The 20,818-nt window shown below is 38.3% G+C and overlaps 2 protein-coding genes and 1 long non-coding RNA gene across 12 annotated transcripts; 2 read left to right on the top strand and 1 right to left on the bottom strand.

Moving 5' to 3' along the window:
• Window positions 1-5,718: 5,718 nt before the first annotated feature.
• On the top strand, window positions 5,719-6,702 carry LOC110907060. The gene has a single exon (XM_022152093.1). It carries the CDS (start codon window positions 5,719-5,721, stop codon window positions 6,700-6,702), a length of 984 nt encoding a protein of 327 aa, XP_022007785.1.
• A 1,508-nt stretch (window positions 6,703-8,210) lies between these two features.
• On the bottom strand, window positions 8,211-8,582 carry LOC110907061 (glycine-rich cell wall structural protein-like). The gene has a single exon (XM_022152095.1). The coding sequence runs from the start codon at window positions 8,580-8,582 to the stop codon at window positions 8,211-8,213; it is 372 nt and encodes a 123-aa protein (XP_022007787.1).
• An 8,563-nt stretch (window positions 8,583-17,145) lies between these two features.
• Window positions 17,146-20,271, top strand: LOC110908896. 10 transcript variants are annotated; one of them, XR_002575004.2, is made up of 9 exons: window positions 17,146-17,433; window positions 17,557-17,648; window positions 17,752-17,800; window positions 18,639-18,720; window positions 18,859-18,983; window positions 19,433-19,516; window positions 19,592-19,624; window positions 19,864-19,918; window positions 20,029-20,271. It is a non-coding gene; the product is annotated as an uncharacterized LOC110908896 (long non-coding RNA). The 10 variants fall into 10 exon arrangements; XR_002575002.2 differs by adding an exon at window positions 18,411-18,500 and having other exon boundaries at window positions 18,639-18,701; window positions 19,433-19,624; XR_002575000.2 differs by adding an exon at window positions 18,411-18,500 and having other exon boundaries at window positions 18,639-18,712; window positions 19,433-19,624.
• Window positions 20,272-20,818: the final 547 nt, after the last annotated feature.

Below are 20,818 nucleotides of genomic sequence, written 5' to 3'. Positions count from 1 at the left end.
CTGAATCAGACACACCGTAGCGTAGCGCGAGCCCTCCTGCCTATGCCGTCGCGCTACGCGAGCGCCACATCTGGGCAGAAAGTGTGTTTTCAGCATCAGTTTGTAAATTCAGGGGCCAATCTTGCAATTTCTTTGTGTGGTAACCAAGTTACCACCTCTCCAAGGCTTTGCACCTGCTCCTAACAAATGTATGGCTAGGATTTCATGCTTCTTGGCCACACAAACACTTGTCATGATCTTGTTGATCACCAACAACTATAAATAGCCCAAACATTTCATTGTTTCATTGCTCATTCCTTCCTTTCTCTCCTTCAAATCTGATTTGGAGAGCTCCCAAGAGTTTGGAGCTTTCTAATCTCTTTTGGGAACTTGGTTTTTCTTGTAGAAAAGATAGCAAGGACTTTAGTGAGTCTTCTTTCATACTTGTTCTTTATGTTTAAGCAGAAAGTCAAACAGTTTGACCAACAGTTTGACTTTCGGTTTTGACCATCAATTGGTCAAGTCAAGGTTCAATTGAACTTTGACACGTGATTGTAATCACGATAGTTATAATCCTTCGTGATTATAACCGCTGATTACCACGTTAACTAGGCATAGTGTCGAGTCAAAGTTTCGGTCAAAATGCGTTTTAGCACGCATTTTGCAACGGAACTATTTTAGGGTATCAAAACACTTTGTTTTGATACCAAATCAGTAGGTTAAACATGTTTTGACATGTTTAACTCGACACTATTAGTTTTGTGCTTGTTTAGGGTCGTAAGGTAAGCGGTCTAAACAACCGCTTAGACTTTCGAACCCGACCCGTTTGGTCGATCTTTAGGATCCGACCAAGCTTAGTTAGTGATCATAGTTGTATAGGGAATAACCACTGAGGTTATACCTTATGATCACATAGGATTGGTTAGTCATATGCTAGTTAGCTTGTATGCCCATAGGAAATGACCAAAATGCCCTTTTGAAGCTAAAATCCGTATTTTGATTATGTGAACATATTTTTGACATATAATCTGATTTAGTAACATGTTTAGGGATAATTGGGCATGTAAGACTTGACATAGCACATAGTTAACCATCCGAACATAGTTTTACGCAAACGACGCATTATAGTGGCTTATACTACCATAATGGGTCGAAACGGGTCAAAAGCACTTAGGTAGACTTCCAAATCAGAATGTTGGGACTATTGAATCATACCATATGAGTTCAAATACTCATTTGATTTATAGAACCTCATTCTATCCTATCTCCCGATTTAGGATCCGATTGTTTATCATAGTGATCCATTCTAGGTGCCACTTGATTCCTTGATTTTCCGAGCTTTGTTAGGACACTTAATCAAGGATACTCGCAATCTCAAGTGAGTACATAGTCCCCTCTTTTACTGTTTTCAAATGTTTTGGGGTGAAACATATATGCCTATCTGTTATTTTCCTGATTTTAAACTACATAATGCTTATTACATATTCTTCGATAAACTAAACGATTTCCTATGGTTTAAACACTGATTTTCCAAAACTTAATAAACAAATTGTTGGATTGTACCATTTTTATACATTCACCCAGCCGATTGGTAGTACGATATAGCGCTATAGGACTAGACACCCCATTCCTGTTGTATGGAATGTCAGAAACCAAATTTAAACCAAATAGAAATTGCCTTCGTGGTATTTCTATAGTCTCCAAAGTGTAGTTTGATACACTAAGGCTTTGTTGAATACCAAATCACACTCTCTTTGTATATGTTGATATACTACAAAAGTACAGTCTGATGTGCTCTCAAATGTGATCTACCAAAGTATATTTTGATATACTAAGTACAAAATCCAACATATGTTTTAACATACTTTGTTATTTTAAACTAAAGTATATTTTGATATACTATCCAAAGCATAGTTTGATATGCTACTGTTTTCCAAAGTATAGTTTGATATACTACCGACTTTGTTATTTCATAAACCAAAGCATAGTTGATATGCTATTTATTAAACCAAAGCATAGTTGATATGCTATTTTTAAACCAAAGTATAATTTGATATACTATCAATACTTTTATCCTTAAACCAAAGTATATTTTAGATATACTACCAAAACTACTATTTTAATTACTAAAGTATATTTTGATATACTATCCATTTAACTTTTTTAAAACTAAAGTATACTTTGTTATATTATTTATACAAACTTTTCAAAACCAAAGTATATTTTTGTCTATACTATAAACCCTTTTCCAAAACGACACGTTTTCAGAAACAAAACTTTTACATTAGATTCATGGCTATTTTGAAAACATAAAACCTTTTCTCGTATTATCTAAAGCCATGAATCTAATACACAAAAACCTATGTTACTCACAGGCATTTTTATGCTGACGTGTCTATTTTCATATATGTTTCAGGTACTACTATGTGATGATTGATGATGCATGCTAAACATAGGATGGACTCGTGCCTTAGTGACTTAAAAACTGAGAAACAATTATTGTGTTTAATCTAAGTTGTACAAAAACAATGAGTTCAATAATTCAATAAAACAAAACTATTTGATCCATGGTTGTGAAACAATGATTCTGTTACAACACTCCCCGACGTTTCCGCCACGATTTGTTGTTTTACGTGGTCGGGGTGTGACAGAAAAGTTGGTATCAGAGCCAATGGTTATAGGGAATTAGGTTATTAGTAATGCTTTGACCTAGACTATAACCTTCCTAGGACCCTAACACAAGTTATCTTGTGTTTAGTCTTAAAACAATACACATCACCTATCCTTAGGTGATAACCACAACGAGAACACAATAACGAATCCGCTTCGAAAATTAATCATCTATCCTTGGATGATTGATTACTAGGTTTTGAACCCTTTGTTATAAGGTTTTGAACCCTTCCAGTCTGGTTCATCTTTGGCTTTGTGCCTTTCGAGTTTTCAAAATCTTGTCAAAGTTTGGGTCTAAATAATGTGAACACATGCAAACTGGAAGAGTGAATGCCTGTACCCTGAGATTTCTGTCTAAGGCTAGAGTGTTTGTACAAATCCGCAGTATCGGACCAGTCACTCTTACCTGGGAACTCTTGGGGTGAGTGTCCACTTATAGGCGAGCATGTCTTCGCGATACATTATATTGACCCGCTTACTTTGATTAGTCACTGTCTCATTTGTTTGCCTTTGGTAACAAACAAATGGTCACAATCTTCATGCGTTGTCATTTTCCTTTGGCTATCATTCGCTTGTTTCCTCCTATGCCTTCCATTATCTTCAAGATGCCTCTTCATCGCAACAACACACGAATGTCCGAACCAGGTGCTGCAGTTACCCAGCAAATAGGTGTCGTACTCCAGAGGACCGTTGTTTTAGCTATCACCATGACTCGCCTCAGGGATGAAACCGTGTAAGGGAACTGCTCCTTGGTGCAATCAATGTAGCCGTCATCACTCGAATCAAATACCTTGTTTCAAGTGTACCCACTGTGGACGATGGGGACATTTGATTAACAGGTGCCGCTTTGCAATCCAAAGCAAAGCTGTTATAAACCCTGCTGTTGTTCAAATCTTCAAATCCTGCTTCATATGTCGCCTTGGCATATCTAGCGCCTCAACCTCATGAACTTTCTACCTTGTGTATCAACTTAAGCACGCCTAGTGCAAGGTGTTGAAAAGTTGGTACCAAAATGCTGCAAATCCTGCCGTTGTTCGAGCACAGTTTCCTCCTGGATCGTGCTATAACTGTGGTGACCTTACTCACTACAGGAACAATTGCCCAAGACTTATTAATACAAATCCAGCACGTGGACGAGTATTCAACATAAACGAGGCAAATGCAAATGACAACGCAGCAGTGAACAATTAGTCTTTTGTATTTCCTTTGTTGTTATCTTTTGACATTTGAGACAATTCAGTTATTATAAATAAAATGGTTGTTCCAATTTTATTTCCAAAACTGATCCGATTGTGTGTTGGCATACCCCTACAATACCGACACCAAAGAACCATGTTCTTTCCAGAACAAACTACTCTTGTGGTTCCTTCATTCTATGATCATTTGTGATCTCCCCAAAAATCCTAAGTACTAGTTTCTTTTAAGAAACAAAGTACATGTGCAATTCTTAATCAGATACTTGAAGTACCATTTCAAATCTTTGATTTGATAAAGGTGCTATCATAAGTCCTTAATTGGATTCTTAATCAAAAACCCAGATCATGAAAATGAAATTAAAGAATTTCTTACATGGATCGAAGTCGATTTCTTCATCAATTGACAAAATTTGAATGATAGAAACACTTATCAACGCTCGAATCGAACGAATCGAGTGATTATCTCCAAAATCACCGGAAAAAAACGAGATTTTTTTATGAAATTAAACTGGGTTTTCTTCAAAAAAAAAAAAAAAAGCTGAAGAACACGTTGATCGGGTTCTGAATCATTGATTGGTGATGAAAATCGCACTATAATGTAGTGATTATTGAGATAGAAAGTGAAGAAATAGTTGAAGATGGTGGGTTTTGAAATGGTGGGTTTTTGAATTTACTGGGTTTTGAAAAAGGAAGAAGAAGGAGTTGGATTGACTAAAATACCCCTTCTCTTTATTTTAAAATTTGCCACATGTCATAATCCTATGGCTTCCTATCCTTCCTAGCGAAAATTAACTTTCTATTTGATCTTTTCCCTTGTATATGAATGGTGAACCAAGAAAACGTTTTTAATGCTTTTTTTCCAATTAAGAAAATTATTGAAAAATTGAAAAATGCTAAAAGATAACGTTTCTAAGATTATTAAAACCACTTAAAAGATAATTTTTCTTAAATCTTATTAAATAATATACATTTATAAAAGGAAACTTAAATCTTGTTAAATGATATATATTTATAAAAGGAAATTCATTTTAGTTTATAGAATTATAAGTGAGAAAAAGTAACTTTAAAAAAAATACCTATTTTGGTAAATAAGTTTTCTATCTACACCTACTTGAGAAAAAACTCAACTATTATCCGTAAGATTTTATTTATTTACTCATGAAACAATATTTTGAAAGGATAAATATGCTATCATGAACTTAGATGGATATGCTATCATGAATTTAGATGGATAAGTATGAATATTTGAATTTCTGAAAGGATATAACTGAAGTAATTCTTTGTTTATTAACCATGGGAATAATCCAAAAACATCATTAGTTCTATATTTTATGTGTTTTGGACAGTGGCCATATGGGCTGAATTTATATGGTATGGGCTCTCAAACTCTACTCAGCTAAGTAAGACAGTAAGTGTGAATGCTGCTACTTTGAAGATACATACACTTTCCCATTCTGAGTGATGTAGGCTCCCATGATCAACTGTAATGGAAATTATTTTGTAGGAGTAAGTCGTAAAAGATTTTAAATTTTTTTAGTTTTGTTGGTAGACAAAGTTTTAAGTTACTTATTAAGTAAGGGTTAAGAACTCTGTAATGGAAATTATTTTGTATTTAATAGACCTTCTATATATTTTAGGATGTGATTGTAAATATTAATGTGCATATATCTTCATCTCATTAGGAGATCCTTTCTTGTACTATATATATTATGTTGTTGAATGAAAGAAGGGCAAGCAATTCATTCCTATATGGTATCAAACCTCACAACGATCCTACCCTAATCCCCACCGCCGGCTGCCGGCTTCTTCCCCTAACCTTCTGCCTCTCGATCTTCTGCTCTTCGTTCACCTTCTGCCTCTCGACCTCTCCCTCATGGATTCCAAAAATCACCCGGCTCTTGCCGTCTCTAATATCAAAACACATATCCCCATCACGCTTGAACAGGATTCCGCACAATATACAACTTGGTCCACTCTATTCCAAGTTCAGTGCAGGATTTTTGAAGTTGCTGATCACCTCAGCCCACCGCCGGCCGCCGCCTCCTCTTCCTCTGCAGACTCAGAAAAGAAAGCCGATGATTCAGCCGATAAGGCCCTCTGGCAGCGCATCGATGCAGTTGTTCTTCAGTGGATTTACGCCACCATCTCCCCCGCTCTTCTCCACGTTATTCTCTCTCCCGGGCAAACGGCATATGAAGCATGGACAGCCGTGCAAAATCAGTTTAATGATAACAAGACCACTCGAGCGGTGTTTCTCGGTCAAGAATTTGCTCATCTCAGCCTTGACGGTTTTTCCTCTATGGCTGAGTACTGCCAACGGGCGAAACACCTCGCTGATCAACTTAAGGCAGTCGGTTCCCCTGTTGATGACAACATGCTGGTCATTAAGATCTTAACAGGCCTCACAGAACAGTACGACAGTATCTCAACAGTATTACAGAATCGCGACCCGCTTCCTGATTTTAATGAGGTACGATCACGTCTCACCATGGAAGAAGACAAGAAGAAGCGTCAAACCGCCCGCGCGGCCCAGCTTTCCGCTACTGCCCTCGCAGCCTCTGTCTCCTCACCCTCACAGAATTCACATCAGCAACCTAGTTTCTATCCGGCTTCGGATCGCGGTCGTGGTCGCTCACGCGGTCGCGGTCGTGGTCGTGGTCGAAACTACAACAACCGCAACTATTCCAGTCGTGGCCAGCAACCTAATACTCCAACTCATCCCTACATCGTGTTCCCGAGTAATTGGACCGCCAACCAATGGGCCTCACTTTTACATGGTTCTAACTCTGCATCGTCCCCGACTATACCGCCGTGCCCATATCCCTCCAAACCAAACACTGTTGGTCCAAACTCATAGGTCATCCTCGGGCCTCGACCCGATAACAACGGCTCAGCGGCATACACGCCAACGGATATAGAGCAGGCACTGTACACCATGGCACTAAACCAGCCAGACCACGGGATCATGGACACGGGCGCAACCGCTCATTCGGCCAATGAACAAGGTATCTACTCTCCGTCTACTTTTAATAAGTGCACTGACAAAAATATTATTGTTGGTAATGGCATGGCAATTCCGGTTTTGGCACAAGGCAACCAAACTTTACCACCCCCTTTTCCACCCCTAAAACTAAATAATGTCCTTTTTGCACCTAACATTATTAAAAACCTTATTTCCGTTCGCCGCCTTACCACTGATAACCTTGTTTCCATCGAGTTTGACACTTTTGGTTTTCTTGTGAAGGATCTCAAAACTCGGGCGCCTATCCTTAGATGCAACAGCACCGGCGATCTCTATCCATTGACACAGCCTCTATCCACCATCTCTCAACCTTCCGCTCTTGCTGCTGTCACTCAAGATCGCTGGCATCAACGATTAGGCCACCCTGGCGACACTTTATTACATTCTTTGAAACTTTCTTCTCGTATTTCTTTTAGCAAACAAAACAATAAATTGTGTGAACCTTGTGTGTTTGGTAAAAGTGTCAGACTTCCGTTTTATGATTCTGTTAATTACACCCATTTACCGTTTGATATTGTGCATAGTGACTTATGGACCTCCTCTGTCCTAAGCACGGGAGGTCATCGATATCACGTCTTATTTCTTGATGATTGCACCAACTTTCTATGGACTTTTCCCCTCACCACCAAGTCATAAGTATTTGCCACATTTGTCAATTTCTACAATCACATTACCACTCAATTTGAACGTAAAATTAAACAGTTTCAATGCGACAACGGTAAAGAATATGCCAATAACAATTTTCTCCAATTTTGCAACGCACATGGTATGCACTTTCGTTTTTCTTGTCCCTACACCTCCTCCCAAAATGGTAAGGCGGAACGCAAAATCCGCACTATCAACAATATGCTTCGCACCCTCCTAGCTCAAGCTAATCTACCGCCATCCTTTTGGCACCATGCTCTCGAAACCGCCACGTACCTCCTAAATATTATTCCAAGTAAAAACCATGATTTCTTATCACCAACGTCCCTTTTATACAAGTGCACACCCGAATATCAACACATTCGTGTCTTCGGGTGTCTGTGCTACCCTCTCTTACCTTCCACTACTATACACAAACTTGCCAATCGTTCCCAACCATGTGTCTTCCTTGGATACCCGCAAAATCACTGTGGCTATAAATGTTTCGATCTCCAAACCAAACAACTTTTTACTTCCCGACACGTATATTTTGAAGAGTCCATCTTCCCCTACAAATTTTAGTCTCCTGCTAACCCTCACACCTATGACTTTCTTCACCTTCCTACGGTCCCTCCTCCACAGACTACTTTCACACCCACTACCTCCCTTCATGGCCCAAATGACCAGCCCATACACCAGCCCAGCCTCTACCCCTACGTTCACTCCTCCACTTCGCCAGCCACACCCACCTCGTCACCAGCCCAATATAACTCGCCACCTCCCACCCCTAGCCCAACAGCTACGCCACAACTTCCAACCCAACCCCAACCGACCACCCCACACAGTCCACCTCCCTCCCCTAGCCCAACGGCCCACTCTAACCACCCATCCAGCCCAATCCCGGCGTCTGGGATTCCTCTCAATACCAGCCCATCCATCCCCTCTCCACCAACCGGCCCAAACTCTTCACCTCTCCAATCGCCCACCGCCTCTGACCCACACCCAAACTCTTTGCCGGCCCAACCGACCCTCTCCCCGGCCCCTAACCAATCACCTGTCATACCCCCTCGCACCATCAGAACCCGTTCCATGAGCGATATCGTAAAACCCAAACAACTATTTAACCTATCAACCACCACCATTGCACCCATACCACGAAACCCTCAGGTTGCCTTGACCATTCCCGAATGGCATGATGCCATGACTGACGAGTTTAGTGCACTTCTTAAAAACAAGACTTGGGAGTTGGTTCCTCGGAAACCGAATATGAATATTATACGTAGTATGTGGTTGTTTAAACACAAATTTAATTCGGATGGGAGTTTGGCGCGATATAAAGCTCGTTTGGTTTGTGACGGTCGTCGTCAACAACCGGGTGTTGACTGCGGGGAGACATTTAGTCCGGTTGTCAAACCGGCTACTATTCAGTTGGTTTTATCATTGGCTTTGGAACAATCATGGACTGTTAATCAGTTAGATGTTACGAATGCTTTTCTTCATGGTACTTTGCATGAGACCGTCTACATGTATCAGCCGATGGGGTTTCGTAGTTCCGACTATCCGGACCATGTTTGTCTTCTAAAGAAATCATTATACGGTCTCAAGCAAGCTCCTCGTGCATGGTACCAGCGTTTCACAGATTTCGTGGTCTTACAGGGTTTTAAGCAGAGTAAGTCAGATAATTCTTTGTTTGTTTATCGTCATGAGCATGACACTGCCTATTTGCTCATTTACGTCGACGATATTATACTTACCACGTCTTCGGCTGTTCTTCGTGATCGGATTATGGCATGTCTGGCAGGCGAGTTTGCTATGAAGGATTTGGGGGCATTATCTTATTTTTTGGGTATTCAGGTGACACGGACCGACAATCATATGTTTCTTTCCCAGTCCGCTTATGCTAAGGATATTATTCATCGAGCCGGTATGGACTCCTGTAAGCCCGTTGCCACGCCAGTGGATACACAGTCCAAGCTCAGTGCCCATTCCGGTATTCTTCATGATGATCCTACCACACATCGTAGCCTCACGGGTGCGCTTCAGTATCTCACTTTCACCCGTCCAGACATCTCGTATGCGGTGCAGCAAATTTGCATGCATATGCACTCTCCCACAACTGCTCACTGGCATGCTTTAAAACGGATTCTTCGATATATACAGGGCACCATTGACTTGGGACTTCACTTAGATGGGACGGATACGTCTTCTTTGCGAGCTTACACTGACGCTGACTGGGCGGGTTGTCCTGACACTCGACGCTCCACCTCCGGCTATTGTGTTTACCTTGGCGAAAATTTGATTTCTTGGTCCTCGAAGCGGCAGTCGACAATCTCACGTTCTAGTGCTGAAGCTGAATATCGCGGAGTAGCGAACGTTGTTGCTGAAGTCTGCTGGCTTCGGAATCTTCTTCTAGAGTTATGTCATCCTATTTCTCGTGCCACTTTGGTTTATTGTGTTAATGTCAGTGTCGTCTACTTGTCTGGTAATCCGGTTCAGCATCAACGTACGAAGCATATTGAACTAGATATTCATTTTGTTCGTGAGCAAGTTTAGAAAGGTCACATTCGCGTTTTGCATGTCTCATCTCGTCACCAGATTGCTGACATCTTCACTAAAGGACTGTCGCGTGTCTTGTTTGATGATTTCAGATCCAGTCTCAGCATTCGGCCACCCTTCGCTTCGACTGCGGGGGTGTAATAGACCTTCTATATATTTTAGGATATGATTGTAAATATTAATGTGCATATATCTTCATCTCATTAGGAGATCCTTTCTTGTACTATATATATTATGTTGTTGAATGAAAGAAGGGCAAGCAATTCATTCCTATAGTATTATGAGTTATGATTGAAAGATCGGTTTCTATTAAGTGGAAAACTAGGGGTTTCATTTGTCATAGATTGGGTTTTAGTGCAAATATGTTCTTATTGACTGCAATCCAAACACAACACAACATAGAGGTTGAAAATTGAAGTGGATGTAAGAGGGTACTTTGTGTTTTTGTCTATAAATGTTGCTATAGGATAGGTTTGAGTTTGGGTTCAAGAAAAGGAATAGGTGTCAAGATTTTATAGATAGGTTAAGGATGAAAAGAGGGAAAGACTAAAAGTAGATTAGTACGATGGTGAGCATGAAGACTACCTTATACCGACCCTTTTAGTTCTTTTTACTTCTTTTTTTGTTTCTACCTGCAACCCTTCTAGAGAATCAAAAAATCTTTAATTTATGTATTAACTATGATCAATGAGAAATGATCAATGTTTTTGCAGGTTGGCAAACCAATCCTCCAAGCTGTTTTCTTCATTCGAAAGCAATTGGTGTCATGCCCATTATCACTCAAGTATGAAATTATGTTTCACAAAAAAGTTTATTTTTAACTATCATTGAACTTAATGACATTAGATGACAACCTCATGGAGAGAAAGATGATAAGATCATCGCATTATGTGCTGATGATCCGGAGTATAGACTGTACAATGCCTTCAAGGAGTGAATATTAATGTTTGTTTATTTTTTATGCATATGGACATCACGGACAAGCGCCTCAATGAGAGACGTTGTTATTACCTCCTCAGGGTAAACTTATGTACTCATTGTTTTATTTTATTTTGTTTTTTTATAGATATAAAAAGGCTGCAATTAAAATTGTTATGCGTGTTTGATTCACTTATACATTTTGCTGGATTAAAGGCACTTGGTGAAAGTGTTCAAAGTTATTGATGTACTATCACAATAATGTTGTTGCTACTTTAACTTTGTTGGAAGTTATATAAGCTTATTGATTCAAAGAAGGTCTTATGCACGCTAAGTTGTGGTCGCTTAGATGCTCTAAGTTGAAGTTAAGGTTTGTCTGAATGTTAATCTCACAAAAGACATTTATTAGTAATATTTTATTTCATTTATAAAAAAAAATATTTAGAGTTATGTATTACATATTTTACATTGTTCATCTCGTGTAACACACGGGTATCTAACCTAGTCTATTATATATAATAGGGGAAATGGACTGTATCACCGTCAACTATGTAAAATTGGCCAATATCACGCTCAACTTTCAAGTTGGCTCCCACCACCCTCTACTCGACAAGTTGGTGTCACTATCACCCCTTCGTTAAAAAACACTAACTGAGTTAGTATTTTAAGCCTATGTGGCATTTAAATGATGACTTGGAAGCACACGTGGACAGAGCCTCAATAAATACCCCCTTTCCCTCTCTAATCAGTTGCATTTCATCAAAACCCAGTTCACCAGTTCACTTCAATGTTGGCGATCAAACCCTAGTTCCTTGATCATCGATGATTGCAGGCAAAATTCAGACTCCCAAGAGGTAAGGTTGATTGCATTGTAATTTTACACACTGATTTAAGTTATGGAGCGTATAGATGTTATGCTTTGGTACGGTGGTTTTCTTGATTTCTCTTTTGATCAACCTCAGTATGTTGATGGTAATTCTAAGTTAATCCAAATGGATTTTGATCATATCGCATACTTTGAGCTAGTTGATTATGTAATGGAAACCAACGAGTATGAAAATAGGGATTTTTATATGTATAGGATGGATGCGGATAATGGTGATTTTAAACTGTTTCGTGATGATAAAGATGTGTTGGAACTTGCAATTAAGGCTAAAAATTGGAGTGAATCATTCATTGAAGTCTTTGTTCAACATAGCCCAATTATGTCTGAACATAAGACCCACCACTGTTCCCAACCCAGTAAACCACAGGCCCAACCCAGTTGCCAGTCCAGTACCCAGCCCATTAAACCTAAGTCTAGTTCCCAGCCCATTAAACGACAAGCCCAACCCAAAAAACTAGTACCCAAGCCCAGAAAAAAAGTAGTACACGTGAAAGTGGGTAGGGCATCTGGTAAATGTTTTACAACTCCTGAAGTCCCTAGATCTGGAAGTACATCAGCTGTTAAACAGGTTGTTGAAGAACCAGTACATGAGGCTTCATGGGCATTTGATATAGATAAGGAAACAAATCTTAAAGAGGTTGTGAAAGAATCAGTAAAAGAGGTTGTACAGGAAGAAGTCTTTGGTCAACATAGTGATAAAGAAGTTGTGTTAGAACAGGACAGTGAAGACAGTGAAGATAGTGATTACAATGAAGAGTCCAGTTGTGATGATGATGAGGATTGTTATTCTGATGAGGATGAGGTTTTGGAAGAATTGGTTGGCTTAGATTCAGACAGAGAAGATTTTGAATGGAAACAATCACAAGATGCAATTAAACAAGCTACCAAGGATGAAGAAGCAGCCACAAAGAAGATACTTGAAGAGTGTATCAAACATAATGAAGAAGAAGGTAATTTGCATGAAACTAATGATGCAGGTTGTGCACATGTAGAGGGATACAGTAGTTATGAAGAATCAGATGGTGATATTGCCACACCAGGTGATAGTGAAGAAGATGATGTTCGAGGTAAAAAGTTTAGGGAAACTGCTCCTAGTGTAAGTGCACAAACTAACTGGAAGAAGTTTGTTTGGAAAGTTGGGACAAGGTTTGCTTCAAGGGATTCCTTTAAGGAGGCAGTTAGAAGATATGCTGTGTCTAATGGCAGGAATCTTTTCATAGCAAAGAGTGATAGCAAACAAGAAGGTCGTGTAGTAATCAAGTGTGTAGCAGGGTGTCCTTTCTATCTATTTTGTTCAGTGCACACAGGGAAAGAGTGTTACATGATTAAAAGTGTGAAAAACCATCACACTTGCCAAAGAAACATGATAAAGAACAGGCAACTAACTGCTAAGTTTATAGGTGATGAGTTCCTACCTTTATTTAAGGCCAAACCACACTGGTCTGCAAAGGAAATCATAACTGCTGTCAGACAAAAGTACAAGGTGATTATAAGTAAGTGGTTGGCTTATAAGGCTAAGAAAAGTGCACATAAGAAGCTTCATGGATCAATGAGAGATCATTACAGTAAGATTGGTTCATATCTGAATGCATTAAGGAAAGCAAATCCATCATCAACTTTCAAGTTGGAAATTGCTCCACCAGGTTTCATTAATCTAAATCTAGAGGCCACATGTGAAGCATTCTTCAGACTGTTTGTATGTTTTGATGGTCTTAAAAAAGGGTTTCTAGCTGGATGCAGGAAGGTGTTGTGCTTAGATGGGTGTTTTCTAAAGACCTTCCTTGGAGGAATGTTGTTAATTGCTGTTGGGAGGGATGCTAATGACCAAATGTATCCTGTGGCTTGGGCAGTTGTTGAAGGAGAAAACAATGACAGTTGGGAATGGTTCATGCATGAGCTACTGCTATGTTTGGAAGTAAATGATGCTGGGCTTTCATGGACATTGATTTCTGACCAGCAAAAGGTTGTTACTCAATTCTGTCTTCTTAAATCAGTTATTTAGTGATTCATTACTTATGTTTAAATGCTTTGGCAGGGTCTGTTAAATGCTGTTTCAATGATGTGGTCCTATGCAGAGCATAGAAACTGTGAAAGGCACATCTATGCAAATTGGCACAAATCATTCAAAGATGAGGAGCTGAAAGAGTTGTTTTGGAAATCAGCTAGGGCTTACTCTGAAAGTGACTATATACAAGCAATTGAAGACATGAAAGCAATCAATCCTGATGCTGTAGAGGCCTTACTGAAGCAGAATCCCAATTGGTTTAACAGGTGCTATTTGAACACCCACACCAAGTGTGATGTAATAGTAAACAACATGGCAGAAACCTTTAATGGTTTTATCATTAATGCAAGGTCAAAACACATAATTCATATGTTAGAGGATATAAGGATTCAGGTCATGAGTAGGTTAGTGACAAAAAGGACAGAAATGGCTGCCAGAGATGTTATCATATGCCCTAAAATCCAGGAAAAACTTGAATTTTCAAAAGCTGCTTCTTATAGATGTGAGGTGTATCCCTCATCATATCAAGTTTTTCAAGTAAGGGATTTTGATGATGTCTCTGTGGATCTAGAAAAGAGAAGCTGCACATGTAGAAAATGGGATTTAAGGGGATATCCTTGTAAACATGTATGTGCTGTTGCTGGTTTTTTACATAAGAATGCTGAAGACTATGTTGATGTGTGTTATCACAAAGATACATACATGAAGGCTTATGAGTTCTCAATACCTCCATTGCCTAGTGAAAGGTATTGGACCAAGATCAATCAGCCAATGGATCCACCACCAATCAAATCTGCTCCTGGTAGGCCCAAGAAGAATAGGAAGAGGGATCCTCATGAAGATCCAAAAAGGCCTGGGAAACTCACAAAGCATGGGGTTATAATGAAATGTAGTAACTGTGGGGCTAGAGGTCACAACAAAAGAAAGTGCACTGAGAAGGGGAAAACAACTAAAGGTAAATGTTATTAAGTTTAAGTTTATTCTTTTGTTAATTACATGGCTTAAAGTTTGTGTCTCAGGTGGTTCTGCTCCAAAGAGACAGAAGAAGTCAACTAAAAAGGCAACAAAGCAGTCCACTCAAGAGGCAACCCAGCAGTCCACTCAAGAGGCAACCCAGCAGTCCACTCAAGAGGCAACCCAGCAGTCCACTCAAGAGGCAACTCAGAAATCTACTCAAAAGGGAACCAACAAGTCAAGTCAAAAGGGAAAGAGAAAGACCAATCAAGGCTGAAGTTATATGTGATCTTTTGTGTTTGTGGCACTGTTATGTATGACTTAATTAAGTAGACAATGTTATGTATGACTCTAATATTTTGTCTAAAAACACCTTCTAGTAATGTGGGACCAGTTAAGTAGTCAATCTATGACTTTTCTATGTTGTTTGACTTTTTCAGTGTTGTTTGACTTTTTCAGTGTTGTTTATTGAGTCACATATTGGTGTACATATTCCATTATGGTCATTGTGTTCACTTTAACATGTTGACTCAAAAATTGATGACCATGCTTTCTGTTTGGTATGTTTTGGTCAGTCTGCAGTTTGGTTTGGTGATTCTGCTGTTTGGTTTGGTGATTCTACAAGTGCACTTGGAAGTGCAGTTGCACTTTGGTGGGAGCTTTTGGCCAACTATGCACCTAGTAACAGTTTGACTGCAAATTGGTCAAACTTTGGAAGTGTAGTTGCACTTTGGTTCATATTTGGCCAACTATGCACCTAGTAACAGTTTGACTGCAAATTGGTCAAACTTTGGCCAAAATTCAACTTACAGTTTGGTCTGCTGTTTCTACAAGTTCACTTGCAAGTGCAGTTGCACTTTGGTTCATATTTGGCCAAATGCACCTAGTAACAGTTTGACTGCAAATTGGTCAAACTTTGGCCAAAATTCAACTTACAGTTTGGTCTGCTGTTTCTACAAGTTCACTTGCAAGTGCAGTTGCACTTTGGTTCATATTTGGCCAACTATGCACCTAGTAACAATTTGACTGCAAATTGGTCAAACTTTTGCCATTTTGGCTTCATATGCAGTTTGTAACAGTTTGACTGCAAATTGTTTCTACAAGTTTGTGAATTTTGGCTCAAACAGTTTGACTGCAAATTGTTTCAGTCACTTGCAAGTATGGTCAACATGTACATTAAGTTATATGTCCAGTTGAGTCAAAGAAACAAAACACTTCATTTCATAACAAGTGGGCACAAATGGTTACAACTACTAAATACCACAACAGTTCATTATCAATAAATACTAATTCCACAAATACAACAATATGGCAATTGCAATTACAAAGGTTAGCACATATGGTTTCTTCGACTTCGTCTTTGTGCCAAATCTCATTGCTTTCAAGTTCTTGTTCTCTTCTATTAACAACATATTGTGTAATTCAAGGTTCTTTATCTTCAGGTCTTTAAACGTTACTTGAGTTGAGGTGCCGTATGAACGTTCAACGAACATCTTATCAACATCTTCTTTCCAGAGGAAGAATTTGCAATCCCCTCTCTACAAAACACAACAACTATAAGGAAATTGCAATGGAATATCTCCTAAACACCAAATTGATATGCAATTTCAACTTACAGGCCAGTGAGAACAGCCGTAAAATTCTTCACCATGTCGTTCACTTTTACGACCAGCTACTCGAAGAACAGCAACAACATCGTGATGACAGTACAAATTGCCATCCAAATCGACCTTGAATACTTTAGGTTTTCGAATTACAGCAGAGGTAGAAGAAGACGACATGTTGACTGAATGTTTCAATGGGCAATTAGGGCAAGATCGGCTATGGGGAGGAGGTATTAGGGCAAGAACGGCGATGACCCTCTACCTGCAATTGATCTTCGTCACCAATTTGATGGGGGAGAAGATGAGTTTGTTTGGGAATTAGGGTTAAATGGTTGAATTGATGGTAAACAGATGATATATCAAGTTTCTGTCCATGTGTGCTTCCAAGTCATCATTTAAATGCCACATAGGCTTAAAATACTAACTCAGTTAGTGTTTTTTTAATGAAGGGGTGATAGTGACACCAACTTGTCGAGTAGAGGGTGGTGGGAGCCAACCTGAAAGTTGAGCGTGATATTGGCCAATTTTACATAGTTGAGGGTGATACAGTCCATTTCCCCTATATAATAAACATGTTAAATAAGGGCTGACGTAGCGCGTGATAAGGGCATCTAGATGTGGGTTTGGGAGGGAAAAAATTCGGGTCTTTTTTTCTTGATATGGGCAAACACGGGATCCGGGTTCTGACCCGGATATAAATACCATCTAAATCACGCTCCTTTTGTAATCCCTGTTCTAAACCCTAGCCTCTCCATCCTTCCTCTTTCACCGCCGCTTCTCTTCGTGCCCTGAAACCTTCCTTCCCCTTTGTTGTTCTACTTCATCATCTTTCTATTATTCTCGGTGAACTATGACATCTTCTTCTTCAAATCACTGACCTTTATCTTCAAGTAACAACCATTATCTAATCGATTCACACAAAAACCCTAACCTCTTCATTTAAATCCAACTCTTTACCCTTCTAATCGGCGGCTATGTACAATCTGTTCCGAATCAAACTCCAATTTCTTCATGTCAAGGTACAGTCTGTCTCATCTTTAGTCTTTAATTCAACGTACGATCTTTCTCATCTTCATTTTTTGGACACCCATATAAACCCTAATTTTGTAACCAGTATGAATTTTCTGTATGTTTGATTCCAGGAAAATCGTTTTTTTTTTCTCCGGATAGTATGACTTCGCTTCCATGGGATGATCGGAAATCGAAATCGGTGGCTAGGATGAAAAGAGCGAAGGTATGTAACTCAATCGACGGTAACCGGTGTGATTTCATTATTTTGTTGTTTATTTGATTCTTCATTCTTTGTAATTTTGTCCATCATGTGTTTTGATCGATAGGGAATTTGGCGATTTCGAAGAACAGTTCACGGTATCTCTTACATCAACGGTATGTTTATAGTCTACTTTTTATATAAAGAATCAATGTTTTTTATTTTTGTTTTGTTTTGTTATCGTTTAAATAATGGTCTGCATGTTTGATTTGGATATGTTTTTTTGAAGTTATTTAATTTGTTTCGTTGATGTTTGTAGTATGAAAAAGGTTATATAGTTATATCTTCATCTTCTACTTCTACATCCTTTAACCCTAATATTTGTTCTTTTTTATTAGTTTTCTTTTCGATCTTCTCTTCAATTGATTGATCTGAGGATGCTTTTTAATTATCAAAGGATCCGAGTACTCAGTTGCTCGATTGCTTTTCATTTGTTGAATATCCAGGTTTTATTATGATCGAATTATTATTAGGATTTATTAAAATCAAGAAGTTTTTTTAGGATTCAAAAAAGTACTTTCATTTGTTTCAGTGATTCCGATTGTACAATTTTTGTTTGTTTGTGAGTTTATATTGTTCAATTAAAGAGACCCATACATATTGATTAATGATTTTTTGAAAGTGTTTTGTGCATGTGTATATATATGAATTTCTCAAAATGCTTATCTCCATTGTTTTTTTCCTTCATCGACCTACTATATTTACATCTATGCCTAACATGTCCAGGTCAGTATCTCCGATATTTGCTCCTTTACCGCCCGAGTAGCCAACATTAGTACTGCCCAAAGCAAGGGGCCATGGACGACAAACTAGAAAGTTGATAATCTTAGCGTCTCACTTACTATGCTCCTTTTATTTAGATTGATATGTTTGTGTATCACTTTGACAGTTTCTAGAAATTTTGATATCTATGTGAGATTGAGGTGTGAATTATTATATTTTTTTTATATGTAGAGGTTTGCAGTTGCACAAGTTTGTATTGGAGGAGGATGTACTAGCTCATTGAACATCAATAGGGTAATTTGCTTGTGAGTAGGTAAATTTTTTTGTTGATTAAGTAGATACGTATTATATTTCTATAACATTATTTATGTATACCACTTCTTATTTTGTATGGTTTATAATCTGATGCTTTGTAATCTATTTTATGCTATTCTAACATAAAGTATTGTAGGGTTATGTTGTGCTTATCGAAGGTTTGAGCACAAGAAAAGTTCTCTTTGCAATGAGCTCTTGCAGCTTCTCAAGTTCTCAGAGCATTGTTAGCCACTATGGGCTCAATATGCATAATTTAAAAAGGTTAATAATTTCAAAATCCATATAATATTGTATATTTTCACTTTCCTTTGTAATTGTTGGCAGTTGATAGTGATGATGATGAATGGTGGGCAATAGATACTCCCACGTTATCTTTGATGCATAATATTTGTCATCTCAGTATTATATTATTGTAGAAGTGTAAACGAGCAGAGCTATTTGAGATCGGCTCGAAAAAAACAAAGTCAATTAGCCGAGTTCGAGCTCGAGTAGGCTCGCGAGCCTAAACGAACTTATACACATACAATTTTTTTATTTTATATAATAAATAAATATATTAATTATTATTTATAACATTATGGTAAGTGTTTTCTGCTGTTTTTTAAATAAAAAGGTTTACTCTCCTCGCCTACAAAAGCAGGGTATTTAGCAATTCTCAAGTGGGATGAAGTTTTATTTTATCAAGATTTAATCTGGATAATTTATTGTAGGATGATGATGAATTTATGCAATTCTCAAGTGGGAAGCGTACACCAACTTTTTTAAGTATTTAAGCTGTGCAATGAAAATACCTGGTCACTGATGAGAGCTTTCTACCTTTCATTGAACTTCTCTTACAGATCTTTGTTGTGATGAGCGTTTTTTGGCAGGTTCTGGGCATGTTTTGGGTGGAGATCTTGCTGGTATGATACAAATATAATATAACCTTTTTCATACTATATTCACAACTATTATTAGCCTCATGTCAGTTTTTAGCTTCATTTACTCTCTTAACAGTATCTGAACTAAGTTTGCTTCACTAATTCTAAGCTTTATAAACGTTCTATTGCCAAAACTAATCAGAATATGATTTTAGAAACCTTGCACGATACAAATTTGTATTGTTTATAAATGACAACGGAGGATGTTCTTATTTTCTCAGGTTCACCAAGTCTGAAGTGGACATTCGGATTAACCTGGCAATAGCAGCTGCATTTGTAAGTGTAGATATTGCTTAATAATATGTGAATTATAGATATTTCAAGGTCATTTTTTGCATCACATATAGGCTGTTTTGAAAAGAGAAAACTTACCGTTCTTTCTGCAGATTGCTTGGATTTTTATTGCGCACAATGCTGAGTGGAAACTTGTGCAGTTTTTTTTAACAAGCAATCGTTTGTAGTGTCTATGAGTTAGATTTACTTACCCAAGACAATGCTTATTATGATGTAATTGTTAATTATACGAACTCATTTAATATATGAATGCTTGCGCTCACGCTCGGTTCGGTTTGAGCTTTGTTTCCAAAGCTCGAGCTTGGCTCGGGCTCGGCACATTTATTATTTCCAAAGAGGATTACGTATGCATAACATAATGCACAACCATATTACAACCTGGTTGGTATATGATTGGTTTAGGAATATTTTAGAGCAATTATACCATAAGAGTTATTTTCAAAAGACACTAAGACTTTATTTATTCTGTCGCTATTCCTCATTTGTTGCATTGTGAGATTTATAAGATGAAAAAAATTACTCTTTCATCACCAATATAGTTTGCGTAGGCGTATTATGGCTGGTAGGATTCAGTATTACATGTGTGGTAACCTTAACTAATGGTGGAAAAATTTGTGGGTCGGCTCAGTTAGATAATAGGCTAATGCATTATGGGTATAATTTTTGAAATGAGTCAAGATGGGTAAACATTTTGACGCTGGTTCAAAGGGGGCATCCTTCACAAATGAATCACTTTATTCACATTAGCATTGTAGTTGGTCATGTTGGGAAAAATGCTTAGTTAGGTTAATTTTTTGGTATTCAGTTTTCTTGTAATGGGCTAACCATGTCTTTAATCAATTTAAATAAAGATATTACAAGGTGCCAGCTAGGTAATGGAAC

Source organism: Helianthus annuus, chromosome 14 (genome assembly GCF_002127325.2).
Source record: "Helianthus annuus cultivar XRQ/B chromosome 14, HanXRQr2.0-SUNRISE, whole genome shotgun sequence".
NCBI classification, from domain to species: domain Eukaryota; kingdom Viridiplantae; phylum Streptophyta; class Magnoliopsida; order Asterales; family Asteraceae; genus Helianthus; species Helianthus annuus.
Note: the sequence above shows the minus strand (reverse complement) of the source record. Positions and strands in the feature narration are given on the sequence as shown.

Coding starts and splice junctions, on each gene's coding strand:
- LOC110907060 (XM_022152093.1), top strand. CDS start 5,719: ATGGATTCCAAAAATCACCCGGCTCTTGCCGTCTCTAATATCAAAACA.
- LOC110907061 (XM_022152095.1), bottom strand. CDS start 8,582: ATGGAACGGGTTCTGATGGTGCGAGGGGGTATGACAGGTGATTGGTTA.